General features: G+C 39.1%; 1 protein-coding gene across 1 annotated transcript in view; it reads left to right on the top strand.

Moving 5' to 3' along the window:
• Positions 1-169: 169 nt before the first annotated feature.
• phactr2 (phosphatase and actin regulator 2) overlaps positions 170-21,835 on the top strand; it is a 41,064-nt gene continuing 19,398 nt past the window's right edge. Inside the window, exon 1 of the mRNA XM_005727512.2 lies at positions 170-407. Within this exon, the coding sequence (XP_005727569.2) occupies positions 266-407 (142 nt within the window). The 5' untranslated portion in view covers positions 170-265. The remainder of the gene's footprint in view (positions 408-21,835) is intronic.

Genomic DNA, 21,835 nt, shown 5'->3' with positions numbered 1-21,835 from the left:
CAGCAGTGAGTGGGATAATGGGTAGGCAGCTGCCACTGCCTTTCACAATTGTTCTTAGTCATAACAGCAAGCCAACCTGTTTGCAGCGACAGATGATGGGCGTGAACAAACACAGGAACACGTACTGTCTGCGGGCTAAGAAAACTTTGAAGAGGAGGAGCAGGCGGTGTGCTGATGTTCAGCAGGTTCCTGTGAGGTTTCTCGCTTTCTCTTCACTGTGAACTTGTTACTCCCCTCGCCTGGCGGGTTGACAAACGAGGCGACAATGGCCGACGAAGAGGAGGGGGATACCTACCGGGAGATGAAGCTTTTTCCACAGCTGTGGCCCCGCCACAGGTGCCGCTCTCAGAGTGATACCTCCGGATTTCGAGCTAGAGTTTTGTTCAAGCTCCGGGGAGCCCGCTCAGGTAGGAGAGACCTCTCACGAGTGGGCCAAGAAAAAGAAAAAAGAATAAGGAAGTTTGAGACAAAGGTGCTTAATAAGCACAAAACAGGCTTCAGCTAGCTTTCTTTAATCAACAGTTAAGGTTATGCAAGTTATAGCAGTTACGTCTTGCTAGACAACATCTCCAAATTGCTTCCTCTGATTTCCTGTTCTCCAACCCAAAATAGTCGTCGTATCTCTTCCTCTCACATTTTGGGCTGAATTAAAAAAAAAAAAAGCAAATAAAGAAGCCAGTTTTTGTTTGTTTGTTTTGTTTTATACTTAATTCTGCTTTCTTGTTCATACAATTCATACAGTTTATACATAGAACACAATAATTACCGTAGTAATTCATTGCTTTGTTGTGACACACTTGTAATTCATAACCATATAGTGGATACACCTATTTTTTTTTCTCAAAGTTACACAATAAATTGCATGGAGATCGTCTTTGTCACGTCAGGGTGTGACACATAATTAAATTCACCAGTAACTGAAGTTAGCAAGTGTGCAGTTTCAGTATAATAACAATATCGGTTATTTCTTTGGGTATTAGATATCGAAAGGTCTCAGAGGTAAAATGTAAAACCAATACTCGGGGACAGGGTGTTAAAATGATGTAGTGTGAGACCTCTTTCACTGTGTTAACCATGTGTCCGCGGTGACTTTCTTAAATGTCACTGTCAGGGTTTTGCTGCCTGAAGCCCGTGGCTTGCAGGCCTATATACTGCTTTAGTGGTTTGAACCACTTCCTATCAGTCATCTACACTGTTTTAACTCGGGCCGTGCTGTTTGACCAATTCACACGCCTCCCTCTGCTCTGACACAGTTTGCAGACATAGCATTTATTAATTCACTGTCTTTTGGTGAGGACTTTTTTTTTCTTCTTAAATGGGATCAATTCATTATAGCATACAAATAACATTTGCGTTAATAGTTAATAGTTATATTGCTTGTCTACAGTTGCCACAGTAAGTGTCCTGTGTTTACCGTTAGGCTGTAATTACAGGAAATGATTGTGGAGTGGAGCCGTTAGGAAAATAGATGCCCAAAGTTATTTATGTCTCCTGCCAGTTTGCATTTTGAACTTCACCAGTTGCAAGATTATTAAATATTTATTATAAGTGCCCGTACATATGTAATCTTCACTCAAATCTGTTAAACATATGTAAGGTTCCAAACAACCGGTTTAGACTATACAATGACTGTAATGTGTACAAAACACACTATATTGTAAACTGAACGATTTGTAGCAACAGGGGGCGCTATTTCACCTTTCCTAACAATGATCCTTAAAAACAGCACACATCAACTCAAACGTATTACGTCACCCAGGTGTGGACTGATGGTGGGAGGCTGGGTTTATTTTGACTGAGATGATGTGAGATTAGAAATAGTGTAGTACACATCGCAAATGACACAGACCATATCTGTCATTTTACAGAATCATATTTTTTTCTTTTCTTTTCTTTTTTTTGACTAGAAGGGATGAAGTTGATCGAGCTTCTGAGAAATGTCCCTTCCCAATATAAAATTGCTCCGGTGGGGAATATTAGCATGATTAATGGCAGAAGGGAGGGATGTTCTTTTCATGCTAAGTATGGTTTGTTTATAAAATATATGAGAATAAAAAGGAAATGCCGCCCACATACTTGAGAACATGCAAGGCAACAGGAAGCATAATTAAATGATAAAACAAAATAGGCTCTTTTAAGTAAAAGTGAATTATCTAAGCATTCCCTTTAAAAATGAATAAGAAACCACAGTCTTGTGAGATATTATGTGGCTAAATTGTAACCGGAGCAAAATCAAGGCAGAATGTTTTTGAGTAAAGTGGGTCTGAATAAAGACTGACAAAAGATTCAGTTTAATTTTTGGTGTAATTTTCTATCACTTCCTGAATGTGCATAAGAATAACAAAGCATGTACACCAATGCACTTCACGGCTCTTAGGTTATATGTGGATAATGCGCATGCTAAGATGGCCTTTGATGTACTTTGTAAATAATATGTTGTCCTCCAGATGGGTACTGTTTCGCTGTCCTAATTAGAGAGGGATAAAGTAGAGGAGGAGATAAAATGGTACAAGAGGCCAGAAAATAGAGGAGAAAGATAGAAGGAAAGGCCAAGAACAAAAAGTACGAATTAAGACAAAGAAGAGCAACAGTGAACAAACAGACCAAAGAGTGGAAAGCAAGTGAGGCATTTGAATGCAGACAAGGGAACATTATGAAATCAGCGAAGAGCAGAGAGGAGGCAGAAAGGGATGCGAGGACTGGATGATTAAGGAGGAGGAGAGGACCAAAGCAAAGAAGACAACAGAGGAGTGTCAGCTTTCTGGTAGCTTGGCTTCTTGCGGGTACTTGCCTCGAAATTACATTGATTACAGACCCTTTTAGCCTGCGATAACTGCTTGTTAAAATGTACTGAAATGCAGTGAGCTGCCCTTCCCCCTTCACTGCCCACACATCTTTAGCTACCGATGTGGCTTCTGCAGCAGCCACTGACATACCCCAAAAAAGTTATGGTTTTTGTTTTTGGAGCAAATAAAAACACCATCTATGTTGCAGTGTTCACTTATTATAACCACATTCGACTTTTTCTTTTCAAAAGTCTCAAATGGAATTGGAAATCACTAAATCATTCATTTTTAATAGATTTTGTTGATAGCTCAATTTCTAAATCCTGGAGATAGACGATTCAGAGAAAGGATTTTTGGTTTAATATTTGCTGTGTCAATTGAAAGCTTCTAAAAAGAAAATATTTAATGTGAAATGTATTGTTTTTTCATTCCAATTACAACGGATAGATGTAGCGATGTCATGAAATGTGTGCCAAGTGATGGGGCAGCAGAGGAATCCGTCTGTAACCAAATGTAGACCACAGTTTAGGATCTATTAACTTATTTGACTATGGCTAGTATGTAGCAAAATACAACCACCTTGTTTCAGCTACATTTATGATGATATATGTTTTTTACATAATACCATCACATTTGAATTTATCAATGACCCTGCTGTGAGGCAGTAATTCCACCCCTAAAAAATAACACGTCAGCGAGCTCTCAAAGGGTCATTGTGATTATACCTGTTTTGAGCAAAGCAAGACATTAGGTAATGGTTAACTCTGGTTTCTGGCGTCAAAGTTTAAAAATATTGAAAACCTAGCCTACAGCTCTGGAACCAGGCTTTATTTTAACATATGATATCAGTGGCAGATTTTTAAGAACAAATTTATATCTTTTATAACTTAAGATGCCTTTTGACCCATTTTCAACAAGCCCCCCAGGTGTGACATCCAGTTCAAGCGGTGAAACAGTTTAAATTTGTTCAGAAAAGTCACATAGGCGATACTCCCATACCAAGGATTGCAATGAATGTTAATCTTGGAATATTAAAAATAAAAATAAAAGGTTACATTAGCTAACATGCTAGCAGAAGAGAAGCTAGTTGTAATGCCTATATACAAGCTCTCCATAGAAGCCAATACAGAGAATGGCTCTACAGAACATACTATTTTAACTAACAGTCAGTGTTTGCTTTTAACAGTATCAATCACTGACATTTGGCCCACCCTTTTACTAATAATTTATTACCAAATCACCAAGCTTGCCTAATCCCTGATCAACTTGAGTTTGTGTTTAAATCTAACCAAACCTTGACTGCAGCGATGTCAGATGCACAACCTATTTCATTTTCAGTAGTGAAGTGTGAGTAAGCCATACGTTCAGTAAACTCTCCTATGTGTTGCTCTACAGGGACATTCCGAACGCAATTCATCAGAACCTGTTGGCCTGCTGTTGCTGCATTTTAAATGACCTCATGATTATGCCAGCAGACAAACAAAAGGCAACTCCAAATCCAATAATTATTCTGGATCAGCTCTGTTGTCTTGGTTTTTTAATGCACTCCCTGAAATCTTCATGAACACTCTTTGAATGCTAATTCTAAGAAACTGATTTTCTTTCCTTTTTAATAATCACACTCAGCCTTGGTAAGGTTTTGGATGGACTTTATGTGTTGCTCTCACATTAAACTGTGAAAAAGAGAATAAGACTGCATCTCTTTTTGATTATCTTGTTAGATACTGGCACTTTAATGCTTTTTTAATCTATTCGCTTCTTTTCCGTGTGATCATGCGTGTGCCTGTGTGGGTGGGTGTTACTGGAGTTGATGAGCCAGTTTCTGTTCTTCTCGCTTATTGGGAGCCCTTTCATTGGACTGAATCAAAAGTCAAAGTCTCAGTTTCTCTGTTTCTTACTCCCCCTCCATCTGTCTAACAGTAACTCTGTGCAGTTACTTAATAAGCCTTTAACTTTATTAATATATGTTGAAACGCCTCGGCTGAAAATGAGCAGGATGATTACTCTGCACAGCCTCTAATAATGATGTTTACATACAGCAAGTGTATGTTTAAGCGTGAAGTGGGAATTACATAATCACTCTGTATGTTAATTAAAAAATCCAGCAGAAGAGAGACACTAGTGATTAAAAAATACAGATATAAGATAGATAAATTATATGTATGTATAAAAAAATATCATTTGAGAACAGAATTAAATAATAATAAGAGAGTCAAATACAATAATACAGGAAAATACTGACACTTGACACGTAGCACTAATGTTTGTGTGTGGACACCATATTTGTTCTCAGTCCACTTAACTTACATTGTTTACACTGGCTTACACACACACATGCACACACACACATGCACACATGCACACACACACACATGCACACACACACATGCACACATGCACACACGCATATCTGTTATTCTCAGTCCATCAGCACATTTTATCGTGCTCTGACCCATTTTTTTCTTTCCACAGATTGGACTTTAATGTGAAATAGATATGCTTTATAATAAACAGAAAATTAAAAATCACCTGTGCTTAGTAGACGTGCACAGCCAACATAAATATGCAGCAGATATCTAAAAGAGACACGCAATAATCCTAACTTTTGTTGATATAAAACGTATTTAATTATTTAGTGCGCGCGCCTGTGTGTGCGTGTAAATGGGAGAAACGAAGAGAGAGGAAATAACCATCTATCTGGCTCTTAGTACCACAGAAAGCGATGAGGAAAGGACCCAAGCAGGCTTGGCAACAAAAGGCTGATAAGAAACTTGAACATTAACAAAGTCCCAAAAGGCACAAATAGAACCAAAGATGAGCACAGAGACAGAGCACACTGAGGAGCATAACAGATGAACTAGCAGACAAAGGAGGATCACAGGGCTATATATAAACACAGAGCACTAATTGGGGGAGCAGGCAGAACACTAGAGGAAACCATTAACAGCAGGTACAAACAGTCAGGGAAAAAGAGAACTAACCTTCAAAGTAAAACAGGAAATAGCCAAACACAAAATTTAATAGAAACATTTAATAAGAAGTCAGGAACAAAGGCACACAGAGGGAGGCATAAACATAGACACTAGGGAGACTACTACTACTAATAATAACGGTAATAATCTAGATGAAATAAAACTTAGACTCCTCAGTGGAATACAGCAAATACACAAAACAAAGATAAAGAAATGTTGAATTTAGATAAAAATCAAAGCAAGAATCAAGAGCACACAATGAAAAATGTAAAGCGCTAGAACAAGAGTGAAAACAACAAAACCACCCAAAAACCTTGTAACCAGACCAGAGGCCATGGCACTTCATCTTTCTTGCATTTTTTATTCTACCAGCCCTCACCTGACTCTCTCTCATTGTGTGTGAGTATGTTTGTTGATTTTTATAGAGATATGATTCTCACAAATGTTATGTTTATATTCTTGTCGTTGGGCCACAGTCTTCAGCTGTCTTCTTAATTAAGCAGTAATATTCAATAAGCCATAAATGGGGTTAAAACGAGGAGGGGGAAAAGGCCACTAGACAGCTGCAGTTTACGTCCGTGTCTTTTCAGACTCAGTGTGTGTACTTAATACTTAGTAATTAATTAAATTAAGAGGTGGACAGTAAAAATTCAGTATCTGGAAACCTTGTGAAATATGACCACATCTGTCTTTCCATTCCTCCGTTATAGTGTGGAATTTTTTTTCCCATTTTTAAGGGGATTATAACAGTGTGTCATGGTCACGGTCCCTGTTCATTTAACTGAAATCCATTCTTGGGTTTCTGGTTTTCATATTTTCCTAATGTCTCCTGGTGTGTTTCCTGATTTTTGTCTAACTCTGTTTATGTGTCTGTTTGTTTTCTTGTTTTTAATCATTCTCAGTTCCTGTTTTATTTTGGTAAAGAGTTTTTTGTGCATCTCTGATATTTTTGCTTCCTTTTTGATTTCTCATTAGTTTCAGCTATGCCCTAAGACTTGTGTGTTTGGACTCCTCTTTACCCTTTCAGGTTTCATATGTGAGTTCAGTTGTGCCTTTCGTGTATTAATGTTTTGCTTTAGGCTTTACTGTATGATTTCTTGAGTTATGGCCATGGTGGTTAAGCTGGTATGAGGAAGTGTTTTTTTCTTATTGTTTTTTGTTTTTATGGGTAGCACATGACGTGTGCTTGAGCTATGCAATTTGTGGCTTTTATTGATGCTTTATATCACTGCATTTGAGACATATTTATATACACAATACATTACCTTTTGTTTATTTTTCTCTTATTTTCCTTTCAATTCAACCATTTATTATATTAACTACTTGTTCAACTCAGAGTCACAAGCATTGGAGCCTCTCCAAGCTGATATTGGGGTACACACTGGTTCATCATCATGAAGCTAAAACGGAGAGACTGACAACCACACACTTACAACTTACAATCACCAGGAAATTCATTTTCCCAAGGGGCCACGTAAAAAAAAAACTGGGAGGAGTGCACCCATTTGGTCAATCCAATTTTGCGTAATATCAATTAAGCAGAACTGAGTTACCTTATTCTGCTTAATACTAATTTTATCTCTTATAAACATATAGGCGCCCTCCAAAACAACCCCAGTTTCTTATGTGACCCCTTGAGAAAATTAATTGCCCACCCCTGAGTTCAGCTCTTGCAGTTCATGTCTTTGACCTGCAGGAGGAACCTAGAGAAAACCCATGCAGGTATTCAGTTCATATTGGTTTGATTTACTAGCATGGAAGTTTAGGTATGCAACTGCCAAAGCATTAGCAATTTCAACAAACAGCATACAACAGTAAAAATGCATTAGATTATTAGGACTGGCGTGTATGAATTCTATGTAGTTTTTCTACTATGCGAGTGTGTGTTTGAATGATTGCATCTGCTGTGCCATATTTTTCTTCTGCTTCTTCTTTTTCTTCCTTCCCCTTTACGTCACTGTGGGATTTTAACCCATGGGGATGGGGTAGAGTTAAAAAAAAAAAGTAGATGAGCCGTAAGAAGAAGGAAAAACTTGACTGACAGTTTGATGGAGATAAACGCAGGATGGGACTGGGAGAGAGAACGAGGACCTGAGATGGAAACAAACATTAACTTTTAATGGTCTTTTCTGGAGCGAAGGGATGCAGATGGGAGGGAGGAAGGGAGGAGGAGCAAGTGAGTAGCAGACAGTGTAGAGAGACTGAGAGAGAGAGGCAGAGAGGGTAATACAGGAACAGAGAGAGAGAAAGAATAGGAAAAGCAGGCAGACGGTGAGAAAGAGGGAGGGGGAACTGGCAAGGGGGAGGGCTGGAGGCAGAGAGGCTGTGTGTCTGGAAGAGGCAAGGATCAACTCAAACTGCTGATAATATTCCCTGGGTCAAGTCATGGAACATGACGGTAAGTTTCCTCCTTATATAATAAGCTGTACTTCCTTGTATATCTTTCTATTTTTTAAATGATCCAGTGTCTCTCTGACTTTGTGTGTCTGTGCAGCAGTAGCAGAAGCTACTGGGTCTTCACCTAACATGCTGTCCTTTGCTTTGGTTGTCACCTGTTAGCCTAGGATTGCTTTACATGTTAAGTGTAGGCATAGGCTGTAAATCCTGGGTCTGTATCACCTGAGTTATGAAACACTCTGGTTAAAATGCTCGTGTTTAGCCGGAAGAAAGAAATGAGCACACAGTGGGGGAAATAAATGGGGGTCATATAGCGCTTTAATGTCCCCATTATTAAAGCCTTTAATTATTTTGCAACTTTTGTATGAGAGTCTGACTTTCTTCAGGCTCGAGCAGTTTTTCTGGTAACGCTTTGCATTGTTTCATTATTTAAAATAAATATGCAGCGCATACCAGTGACAACACCCAGTCATGCAGTATATGCTTGAAAACTTGAGACTCAAGCATCTGTTTGGAATATTAATAAGATCCTATTGTTATTGAGTGTTGTAGAGGACTAAATGACATTAAGGGTTTCCATATCTTCACTTAACTATACCTCTAGTGTCCTGGTAGGTTCAGATTTGTTGATGACAGAAAGAGTTTTTGGCAGTGTTCATGAAGCACCGATCGTTGTGTACTTAATGTAAAAAGAAATGATTGCTTTTGAAGTCTGTTCACAGTTGCATTATAGCATTAGGGTTTCTCATATGACTGAGTGAAGACTGCATCTAATGGCTGTAACTTTGTTATAAATATTTCTATAGAGAATAAAAAACTTATTAAGGGTAATAATTCCTAATGTGCTTGGCTGGAAGCCATCTTGGGTGTGCTAGCCAACATGACAACGGTAAGTCTGTACATTGGTTGGTGTCACACACAACACGAGGGGGCAGGCAGGCTATATCAGTCCCATGTTATCTAATGTAGTTTAATTACTGTTTGCTGAGGTTGTCATAACATATCACAGTGTTTAATAGCCAAAGCCCCTGCTGTCATGCGTCAATAAATCAAGACAGAAATTTTGAACAAAGATGATTGTTGCTGTCCTAGGTAAGCTTTACAATAAACTGCTTTAACCATCCTTTAATTGTGTGATTTTGCCTTCACTGGCAGACTTGTGCTGAGACCCAAATGAGTACACAAAATATTATTGCTGCGGTGAATTTGTAAAACAGTGTTTTGCAATGCAAAGCAGCATCTGCGTGTGTGCGTGCATTCATATGCATATGTTTGCACAGACCATAGTTGGTCATAGTGCTACTGTGTGGATATATTTCCTCTGCCCACTCTTGAATGCATGTGTTTTAGAGAAAACACAAGGTCAGTCTGCAGATTTGCACACGCTTGTATAACATGAGTCATTTACTACTGCGTCTGCAGTCTGCACTATATCGATGCAGGTTAGACTCCTACAGACTGTTGATAACACAACAACCTCTGCACTCAGCTGCTAAAGTTGTGATGACCTTTCTGAGGGGGGAAACCACACACGCCTAACTTCAGTTATGCCACAAATGCCACTGTGCTTGTTTGTGTTTCTCTCTCAAACATGAATATTTAAATGACAGCGGAGACTTGACCTGGTAAAACAGCATAGTTTCAGACTGACAGATTGACGTACTTGTTTGACAGGTACACCAGGTAAATCAGTACAACTCTCTTAAGTTTTTAAAGAGAATGATCCTCATGTCACTCTTTGAGCCACTAAGATATCATCATAGGGGAGAAGATGTTTTATTATTTATTCTGTGTTTTAAACCTAAACTGTTTTATGGTATCTAACCTTTTTAAGTAACCCTTTTCAAAACAGCTCTTACTGTCAGTAAGAGCTAGCATGACAATGGCCAAAGGATCATCATCAAGCGGCGAGTCTACTCTAAAACAAATCATGTTTAGCCTTCAAAAGAGAAGCAATGTCCTGACTAACAGCCACACAACACAACTGAGCAAACATGACTGACGTGCTTAGGACAGCTGTTTTTGTAATTAACAGCAGCTCTTGGGTAAATCTAGCCTTATATAGTTAGACTATTGTGTCCCCTTAAGCCTTCACATCACACACTTTTAAAACAGTCGTGCCATTGCCATTTTCTCTTATGTGCAGTTGCTCTTACATTTTCCTGCCACGGTGGCCATTATTTTATGGCTATTATTAAAGACCCCACAGGACATTAATGGTCTTTCCTTCAGCTCTTTTGGTCCTCATCTGTGCCTCTTTCTCAGCCTTTCTCGCTCTCTTTCACCTCTCTCAAGCTCACGTTCTTTTAAGCTCTCCGGCTGCCTGTCTGGCAGGATGTCAACTATTGATTTATACAGGCAACATTTTAACAGTGATGGCGGCTTATGGGTTGTGCCAAACAGAATACAACAAACAAGAGATCAGATTTCAGACAAGCCTGCTGGCAGATGGAAAGAGGGATGACAGTAGCCTTTACTGTATTGTTGCATTATAATATTATACAGTTAATATTACCAGTTAAAAATGCTTTTATTAGGTACATAAGAGGGTTGAGAGTGGAGAGAATAGGCAAACTTGTGTTTATAACACTGGATATTAGTTAGATTCAGATACTGTATTGAGACTTACATCCATTGTGTAGAGATGAGATGATCATGAGCAGAACTACATTTGTCCAATATTAAACTATGATTTTTTCATTATCAGCAGGAAAAAAAACTATAAAACTGGAAATTCTTTCTCAGTACTTAGTGGCTATGTACTGTAAAAACCTAATGAAAGAAGAAGTAAGTTTGAAGTGAAAGTTCACTAAAGGCCTCCCTCTACCGACACTAAAACTGTATCCACACTTGGTGCTGACCAAAAACTTGGCATATTGATGGAATCAAAATGTGTTACAGTGCAATGGAAATAGTCTTAATGGGTAAATGCTGACATACACGAAACACGTGACTCAAAAGTCCAGCTTCCGCTGCACCAAACTGATGAGGCAAAGGCTTTCTCAAGTTATTACATGAAACAAACGCAATTACCAAGTTTCTTCTTAACCACTTCTACTTTGTTTTCAACATTGATGTATTAGAGAGAACTGTTTTCCATCATTTGAGGTTTGACTGGCACTTATTCAATCAACAATGAGATCTTATCACACTGTCAGTTTCTGTAATGTTTTAACGATCCATTTGGAAAATAAGTGTGCCCAACCCTTAATATTATTATACAGCAGAGCTGCGCAGTATTTGTTCAATAATTGAGACTATCTTTCATGTTTTTTCTGGAAATTTTATTAAAAAAAATTCTAATTATGCATGAAAATCTGGCTATAGTAATATGCTGAATGAGAAAATGATTTATGGTGGTTTAATACTGCAATATCTCCTAGTCTATGCAAAAAAAAAAAAAGCTGTTTTACTGAATTCTACTGAATATTATCAAACCTGGCAAAGATGAATAAGATACTGTAAGTGTTGCTGATCATATATTTTACAGACACTATTTTAAATGAATGAAACATTACAGAACTACAGAGATTGACTAGTTTTACACTGAGACCATTTAAAATAAGTTCCTCTCTTCTCAGCTTAGTTTGCTTGTATAACAGGGCCTGTTCCTTGCTGAGTCACACCTGACTGTTATGACAGTTTGCAGTCTGAATCATGATCCTGGTTCAGACAAGTCCCGTCACGGACTCTTAAAAAGGTTAGTTAGTTCATAACACAGAAAATCCATTAGGTGAACTTCACATAGACCTCCTTAAACTGGTTGTGCTGTGCATGTAAAGGACAGCCACACATACAGAGTTATGAAAGCGCAAAATAATATTAGGTTAGGACAATTTTCTTAGACTGTGCTCTGGGGGGAAAAAAAACTTTGTTTAATAAATAAATCAAGGGGAGGGGAGAAAGGCTCTGAAAAGAAGCACTTAAACAATTATTATCTCTTGTTCTGCTGAGGCTACTACTTAATATTTGATGACTCTTTTCCTTTCCTCTGGCCCCTTGCCCCCTTCACCTCTCTTGTCTCTCATTTTGCTGTTTGGTCAATCTCCCTCTGTTAATCTCAGTTATTTAGTGTCAGGACAAGCAGAGTCCATTTCCTGAGGCGTTACCTTGAGAGATTCATTCTCATACTCAAAGCTGAGTACTCTTGATTTCAAATAAATCCCTAAAAATCTTGCACAGATTTACAGCACAAGTATTAATTTCATCTAATCAGAATCTTGCGTCTGATCAGTAATCTGTTTTTCAGGTAGTTTACATGTGAAATGTGGTGATGCTGCTTTCATGGCATGTTTTGGTCGTTTCACTGCTCAGTTCAGTTCATTTTATGTTCACAGCAAGGCCCTTTATATTGTAAAATAAAGGCCTTACAATAACAGAGAGAAAACACCAACAATTAGACAAATCCCCAATGACTAAGCGATTGGCAACAGTGGGAAGGAAAAACTCCCTTCTAAGAGGAAGAAACCACCAGGAGAACCAGAGGGACAGACATCTGACGTAAGCAGTTGGGGTGAGGAGAGGGAAACAGGACAAAAGACATGCTGTGGAGGAGAGCAAGAGATTGATAATAACTAATGATTAAATGCAAAGTGGTGTATGAATAGAGAGTGGAAAGAGTTCGATGAGGAAGAAGCGCTGTGTCATGGGAAGCCCCCAGGAGACGAGGCCGATGGCAGAATAACTACGGGTGAAAAAAGGAACAGTATGCATGCGGGCGTTTATGGGATGCTCAGATTAAGCCAGCAGTTTGGAAACAAGTTACAGGAACGCAGTCTGATTGAGATCTGGTTACTGACACTTTGACTTGATAGTGATACTTGCATAAAACCAAACATTAAAGCAAAGAAACCCCACACTTAAAGCTGAAGAACTGAAAGTGGCAGCACTGAAGGCCTAGCATTAACAGAAAAAGTACAAATATAGCCACCAGGCCAGAGAAGTGAAGCCCCTGCAGAGGTGCCTCGCAATCCCTTGAAATAGAGTCACTAAAAAAATCAGTTTTCATGAAACACTAAATCAATATAATGTAAAAAAAAAAAAAATCTATATAATGTCATTGTCTGAACTCACTCCTTCAGTGAACTTGTGATCCTTTTGAAATGAATCCCATCAGTAAGTGTGTATTAAACTGCAAAGAAAGGTATATACTTCGAATCAGGTTTCCAGGGTCACCAGCTCCACCTTATCCAAATACGGTCACTTCTGACTCCAGAATTCAAGTGCACATGGTAGTCAATAAACCAGCTGGTGTGACATCAGGATGAGGGCATCTCTATTGGAAACATACATAATGTCTGCTATTGTCAGCTGATATTTGTCTGTCTGGTTCTAGACGCAACGCAAGCTCTACTCTTTGTCATCATGGTGTCTTAATTGTACTTGATGGTTTCAGGCAGGGTCAAGGCTCTGTGCATCAATATAAATGATACCCAAGTAGTGTGTGAGCGCACGTATGTGCGTGTGTGTGTTTTAAGGCAGATGGGCAGTGAATGATAAAGCTCATGAAATTCAAAAATGAAAATTGTCCTGCACTGAGAACAGAGACACCCTTTTGAAAATATAGCATTAAAAATAACTATACATAAAAATGCATAAAGGCGTACATTAAAATATAATATCCCACCATACATGCTAATATTAATCTATGTAACCTTGTGTGTAACCATAAAACCACGCACATACAATAAACTCAGTAGTTAATGTTTAAAATGACATCATCTTTATTCTTTTAGACCTCTCATGTCTTTTTGTTGGGATGAGCTGAAATCAAGCTTGTTTCGGGTAAGGATTCATTATCTTCAAATCTTTTTTGGCTCAGTTTTCATTCTTTTTTTAGCTAATTAGCTAATGCATGTCTGACTCTGATCCATTTTGGACAGAGTCCATATATGTGCATCTCTGTGCATTATTTCAGTTATTCTGAATCTATGTGGATGGCTCCACTGGTGGAGCATAGAGCCTCTGTGGGTGGATGACCAAAAGGAAAATACTAAGTTCAATGAATATCATTTATCTATGGAAAAAAGTTACCTCATGCTATTGTGCTGACATTTAACTGAAATGCAACACGGATCTTTTTCACTGTTAATAATTAATTTAAAAAATGTGGTGTAGGCAAAAACATAAGAATCTTTGGATTATGGGAACCAAAGGAACCAGTGAAAATACCCTCTGAGACTGAATGTTGTGCTGTCTTGTCTGGAAATCAGTGTGTGTGTTCTCAGTGGTATTATCTCTGTCCTTTAACACGTGTAAATGTGCTCCAAATTCAGTATGTGTTGTGGGTACATTGTGTAAATGACATTACCTCCCAGTAAGTGCTAACATAGTCATATTCTGCTGTTAACCTCTCTAAGTACTTCCATTCTCATTCTCAGTTTTTATCCTCCCACCTCTTTACCGGCTTCCTTCCTGTTCAATTATCCATTTCCATCTGATTCGCTAATGACAGCCCCATAACTGTGTGGTTGACTTGGCAGCTCCAAAGCTAAATGTATATTGAATGGTAACACTGCATGTTACCAGCACAAAAGCAATTGAAAGGGGTCATTTGTTAATATGGTGGATCAAGAAAATGTCACATATTCTTTGGACTTGATGGCATCCGTGTCACCTTAAGAATTGAGTTAGAGTTAGGTTGAAATAAGCCACAATCAAGGGGCAGGTAATTGGGTTTTATCAAATCAGAGCAGACAAGAAGTGGTGAGTGAGTCTGCACACACACACAAAATCCATACACTGCTTCATTTTTGTAACAAAACTTCCAAAATTAGTTTTGTTTAAAGGTCAATGTTGGCTTTATTTCTCATTCTGCCACAATCCTTGAGAACAATGTTCTCTGTGCTGTGGCTGCTTAAATGCCAGGACTGCATGTGGCTTCCTGATGTTTAATGACTTATGGGGAAATGGGATCAGGGAGCGAGGGCAGCACTGCCACATAGAAACAGAATTATGAATGGAACAAGAACAACTTTGTGACAAATCATCTCCCAGTTAACCTGAAGTCAGTTTGCTTATGCTTACTTAGCTTAACACTAGATGGCAGTCTTGGCCCAAATGGTAAGTCGTTTCGTGTGCAGATCAGGCAAGTTTAATTTGCTCATGCTTGCTGCTGTGTGTGTCTGTGTGTGTTTGTGTGTGTAGAGAGTGGGAGGGAGCGTGTGTACTAATGGCTTATTTCTGTCAAGCCCTGTTCTGCAAGGTCTCAACTGACACTGTGTTGACAGTAATGATAGCCAAAGCTCTCTTTCTCTTGCGCTTTCTCTTCTATAAACACAAACACACACACAGTCACACATGCATGCACACACACACGTTAGTTGACTCTCGTGTTGAGAGTCAGTGGCAGCGTTTGACTCAGTTTGCCACAGTTTGCCACAGTTGTCACTGAGCAGTGATGTGTGCTCTTGTGTCTAATATTAAACAGATATTACTTGTGCGTGCTGCAAGTAGAGCACCTAATGACAACACTAGACTGACTTTGCGCTCTTTTGAATGACTCACTGCTGGGTTGGTTCAAGATTCACTACTGTCATCTTCCTTTTTAATAATAAATTGCCTGCAGGGTAAAGCCTACTGCTTTTCCTCTGGAGCTGGACTGTAAACTCATTTATGTATTAATTATAGGCTGTAAGCTAAATATATTGTCATTTCCCAAGCCTGGTTTCTGAGATAGGCTCTCAGATGTTTAATTATTGGGCTAGATGGTACTATTGGGCTGCTGGAATGTCAATAAAATAATATTTAGTGTGACTATAAATTCACTGAGTGGATTTGTTGCTAAGGAGGACCTTAAATTTGGTCTAAAAACAACTGATATGCACTGCCACACAGGTTTTAAATGACACTGTATGACGTATTGTGCAGTAAGTACACTACATATCATATTAGCAATGCAGCAACTTATTAATGCCATTATTATCATCTTTTTGTTTCTTGTTATATATTTTTAATATTGGGTAATATTGTAAAAGACCCATCACAAGTTCCAGAAACACTGTACTTGCTTAAAATTCACAGGCACATCCAATAGAAAGAAAATCTGTCATAACTCTTTGGAATTACCTGGTTTTCTAGATTCATTGGTTCATGAAATGTGATCCTTGAGTTACTAACACACACAATTTTTACATATTTATAGAGCACACTCATTTGAGGTCAAAAGATAATTTAACCCTTGGATTTAATACCTGCTTCAGCCTCCTTTGTAACCTCAAACCTCAGGCTTTAGGGGAACCTGCAGGTCAGAGATGGCTGATGATCACAGGGGGAATTTTGGACCATTTTGTACTTACAGGACTCCTTCAGCGGAGTCAAATTTCAGGATGTGAAAGGCTCTAATGAGGTCATGCCACCACATCACCCATTTATGGGAAGTACTCTAGGTTGAAATAAATTGGATTTAATATTTAAGGTAAATGTCCTGCTGCAACACACAACTTATTGTGCACGCCCAGACATAATTTTGCATGATACCAGCTTTTCCCACCCCTGACTCTAATTGCTTTCTGTTGCTGTCATTAGCTTAGCATTAGCTGGAGACGTTTTCCAGCCTGCTCTGTGAAGAATTCACAGATGGAGAAACAAGTTAAAATATTTATATTCAAATGCACAACATACACAAACGTACTGGGCCTCCTACACCTTACACCTTACACCTATTCAGCTCAGCTTATTGGACTAAGAAAGTGTAATGGGTTTCCGTGATTGTTTGTCCACGGAAACCTATGCCATGAAGCTCCTGGTGCACAGTTTTTGTGCTCATGTTAATGCCAAGGGAGGTTTGTAACGCTACAGTTATTGAGGAAGCAGTGTTTGCAACTTTTACGCACAGCTCTCAGTAATCCCACTCTGTAACTTTACGTGGTATGCCAATCTGTGGCTGAATTGCTATGGTTCCGAAAGACTTTCACTTTGATAAAGTAACACTTACAAGTGATTGCGGAATAGCTAGGATGGAAGAAATCTCACAAACGGACTTGTTGTGACAGTAGAATGATAGCTCAAAGTCAGGGAGCTCTTTAAAACTATGTCTTCTTCCACAAATGTCTGAAAAACAGACCAAGGGCTGAACATACAGAAATTGTGAAATTGCATCCAGGAACTTGTTATGCAACAGTGCTAACCACCATGACACCCTGCTGCCCAATGATAATTATAATACTCTATAAAATTGCAATTAAAAAACTTAATTTTGTATTTACTGGCGTTATTTTTTTTCTCTAATATTAAAATTTGTTTGATGATATGAAACATAAGTGTGACAAGGATACATGTGTGATAATACTGCAAATGACTGCATAATGTGGTTTAAAAAAAAGAAGACAATACACAAAAGTTAGATAGACACAATAGTTACAATATGAATTTTAACAAAAGCTGTGTAATGCACTAAGGCTGCAATATTGGTTTGTGAAAATAGTTATGTAATTGAGTCACATTCACCTCACGTTTCACTGGAGCGCAGTTCTAGCTTAGTGCCATCATTTCGTGATCTGGGCCGATGTAAACCAGCGGCTGAGAGTGTCGGACCCCTTCGCCCTTTGACCCCAGCAGCGTCCCTAATCTGCATAGAGGAATGAGAGGCATTTTCAGCCGCTCACAGGAGGAGGAGGAGGAGGGGAGGAGGAGGAGGTGGAGGAGGTGGAGGAGGGGAGGGGAGGGGAAGTTACGACGTAGTAGAGAGTGAGTGAGAGAGTGAACCAAGTTTCCAGTGACTGAGCCATCACGGCGTAAAAACTTCTTTGTTTTGAAATGAACTCGCTTGGCGGCGGAGGACGGGGTTTATGCGGAGATAGAGAGCCGTGATAGCGGGTTCGGGGGCCCGGTCCGGCCCGGTGCTCAAGCCGAATATGGGTCAGACCGCCGTGTCTGCCGTGTCTCAGACTGCAAGCGGTGAGTGTGTGTGTGTGTGTGTGTGTGTGTATACGTGCAGTGTGCAGTCTCCCTTCCTCTTGTCTCTCTCACACACAATCCGCTATCTTTATTCAGGAAGTCTTCTCGTTTTTTGTTTTCGTTCTTTCACATTTCTGTCGCATAACTTCGACACAGTTCAAACAAAGCGCAGCGCTAAATACCGTTAACGTCAGTGGAAGTTTGCTAAATAGATGTGTGTTCATTTTATTCTTGCATCATTTTACGCCGTGTGTGTGTGTGTGTGTGTGTGTGTGTGTGTGTGTAGGGGGTTTCTAAATTTATCGCTGGCTCTGCCAACCAACTGTTGTATAGCAGAAAGAAAAACTAGTGAAACAGCCTGTCTTAAAACAGGATGCAGTGTTGTATAACCCAAGAGCTGTTTAAAAGGCTGGCTTGTTGTAACTAGGTAATGAAGACTTTATGTATTTAGCAGCCAACTTGACATTGGTCGAGATGATCGGAAGGAGCGCAGATTAAACTTGTAACCATTTGCCCCTACAGTAGACCCCAGATCGAGCTGTCTATCTGAGCACAGTAAATACAGTCACGAAGCTGTTGAGCAGCACTCAGTGAGTCAACAAGTAGGCCTGGTCATTTTTATGAAGAGCAGCAGGAAATGCAATATTACAGAAGATATTAATTTTGGATAAATGAGAAGTGCTGGAGTTCTGAGCTACGTTTAAACCTGTTATTATTTAAATTATGGATTAATGTAACTCCTTAGTGAGTTAATTATCTCCTTAATGAAGACTTCTTCAGATTTCTTTCTAGTTTTTTAGGTGCACCATGCTAGTACTGGATTTGACCGCCTTTTGCATTTATAGCTACCTTAAGTCTTCGTAGCATAAATTCAGCGAGGTGCTGGAAACATATCTTTGGTGCATAATGACATGACAGCATCATGCAGTCATCATGAAGATTTGCCAGTGATGTGGATCTCCTGCTTCACTGTGTCCCAAGACCTCAGTTGGGTTGAGATATGGTGACTGTGGAGGCCATTTGACAGTGTCATTGTCATGTTCAAGAAATCATCTTGAGATGATCTGAACTTTGCAGCGGGGCATGCTTACACTTTGGTTATAAAGGGATGTACATGGTCAGCAACTATATTCAGGTAGGCTGTGGCGTTTAAATGGTGCTCAGAGACCCAAAGTATGGACTGACATTATACCACACACTATTAGACCTCTGTCACTAGCCTGAACTATTAATACAAGACAGGCTGTATCCACGCTTTCAAAGTTTTTAAGTTCTAACCCTGCAATCAGAATCAAAACGTCTTCTGACCAGTTAATGTGTGTCCGATCTTCTCTTGGTGAGCTTGTGCAAACTGGAGCCTAATTTTTCTGTTCTTAGCTGGTAAGAGTGGCACCCCGTGTGGTTTTGTGCTGCTGTAGCCCATCTGCTGCAAGGTTGCATATGTTGTACTTTTAGAGATGCTCTTTTAGATACTTGAAGTTAAAACAAGTGGTCATTTGGGTTATTCTTGCCTTCCTGTCAGCTCAAAGCAGTCTGAGGGGCAACACCAAAGGCCCTGAAAAAGTGAAGTTATCATTTCAAACTAGGAATCATGCAGATTTTGAAGATTATGAAGCTGAAGCTAATAGAAAGAAAAGGAAAAAATACTCTTAAATGAAACAGTCTAACCATCAAGTGTTTATCAGCTTTATAATGACATTGAAGCTTATTATGAGCTACAGATTGAACAAAAAGAGTAGTTTGTGTTCTTTCATCTGCATACTAAACTGCAGCACTGATTGTTCATTGGTTAATCTGTTGGAGTTCTTTGTGTATCTAATTCCCAGAGTCATTTTAATCAGCTTTTTTCATATGCAACACTGGCAAATACTGAACCCGAATGCTTTGTTTTTACAATCAAAGCCTTTTTTTCCCATCTGTAGTCCTTGGTCGGTTCGTTGAGCCATAAAGGTAGGCACTTCACGTTCAATCACACTTTTTATGGGAAGGCTTAAAGGCAGTGAGGTAGAGGATGAGACACATGACTCTGGATGAAAACAAAACTAAATCTGTTTTATGGCTCTGTCAGCATTTAAACTAAAACTCAGACTCAACTGTAATGCACTTTAGTCAACATGCAAAGGAACCTGGTGGCTATAATAATGATCTATACGTCCTGCATGGTTACATTACGACTTCATAATGATGCGGTGGGCTTTAAATGCTGAATCTACAGCACTAAGAGCAGAAGTGGAATTCTTTCTCTCAGGGTCTTATTGAAAGATCATTAACATAAAACTGAGATCTCTGAGCTTCTCTACTGAAGTTAAAACATGGTCGGTTTCCTGTTTGACTGCTTTTTGCTCTGTTACTCCAGACTTAGCCTGAGCTTTGAAGTCGTGCAAGTATCATGAGTTGAGCGCTATAATGCTTGTCCAGCCTTTGCTGGAGAAAGATTTGGAAGAAATGACCCAAGTGTTAAAACTGCAGAGCCCAGCGCCGCCCCTCCCTCCACTCTTGTCCAGCACCTCTTGTAGCCTTGTCTTCTTCTCTTCTCTTCCTTTCCCTGTTCCTTCTTTCTTTAATCCCACATTTTCTCATGCCCCACCTCAGTGTCCCTTTTCTCCTGTGTTTCCCCTCTTTCATCTTTTCTTCTTCCCTTTGTTTCTTTTTGCCTCTTTCTCCCCCTCCATCCCTCTTCCTCTGTTTGTGACGCTTGCTTCTTCCCTCCCCGGTGACTTGGAGTGAAGGAAGGAAGCCTCTCCCTTTTCCCTCCTCCTTAACACATGTTCAGGCAATAATGTCTGAAAAGAGTTTGCTGGCTCTGTCACAGTGCATCTCTTTTACCCTTAAATATTATATCAGGCGATACATATAAGACTTTGCAGTTTGTCAAGGCAACTGGCAACTGAAGTCTCTTTTATTTGGTCGTCTGCTGTCTCTGAAGTTGTTTCTAATTATCCCACCCAGCTGCAAAATATCCAAGTCCTGACTCACCCATTTTGCATGACATTGCATTTCAGCTGTTTCAGTGTAAAATTCATTGTGGAACAATGGAGTCGAGTCAGCATCTGTAATGTGTAACAACGTCCCAGAATTAAACTGAGATTTAGAGGTACACAGTTTAATTTCAAGAGATCAAATACAGCACTATTTTAAAGCAACTGTCAGTTACAACAAATACTGACAGCATAACATATGTTGCTGTTAAACAGCAGATTGATGAACTGAAGATCTTAATTCCTCTGATTTGGTTTCCTAAAACCTGATTTTGTTGATTTATGATGGTGTATATTTTTCTTAATAGATACAATAGATTAAGGCCTGGCAAGATTGACTTTAAAAAAAACAAACAAAAAAATTTTTTTAGTTGAAAAGAAGTCAACATGTTTAAAGCTGTTATCTGTTAGTACTTACCTTGTTGACAGTGTTCGACCTATTGGCAAATAAGATTGGCAGTGGTGTTTATCTGTTTGTGTAATGTAATGAACAGCTGAAACGTTTGCTGTGTTTGATGTAGCAGTCGTTGAGCATTATTTCTGCACATACAGTAAACTAACATTGTCTGCCTCAATGTATTATATTTGTCACCGTTATATTTGACTATGTAGACGTGTCAGTGGGCTTGAACAGGAATGGGACAACTGTGGTGTTCACCACAAAGAGGAACAAGCGCGAAATAAACAATCAAACATTTAAAAAGTAGCAAAAGAAGCACATACAGTGGGTGCAGTGGAGAGTTTTCATATTGTTTCATATATTGTTTTCATTTTACCCAGTGTCACTTCACAATAAAGAAGTTTT

The sequence above is a fragment of the Pundamilia nyererei genome, unplaced genomic scaffold (assembly GCF_000239375.1).
Source record: "Pundamilia nyererei isolate P.nyererei 1_Seehausen unplaced genomic scaffold, PunNye1.0 scaffold00024, whole genome shotgun sequence".
Taxonomy (NCBI): domain Eukaryota; kingdom Metazoa; phylum Chordata; class Actinopteri; order Cichliformes; family Cichlidae; genus Pundamilia; species Pundamilia nyererei.
The sequence above is the reverse complement of the archived record's forward strand: the minus strand, read 5'-3'. Positions and strand labels throughout refer to the sequence as shown.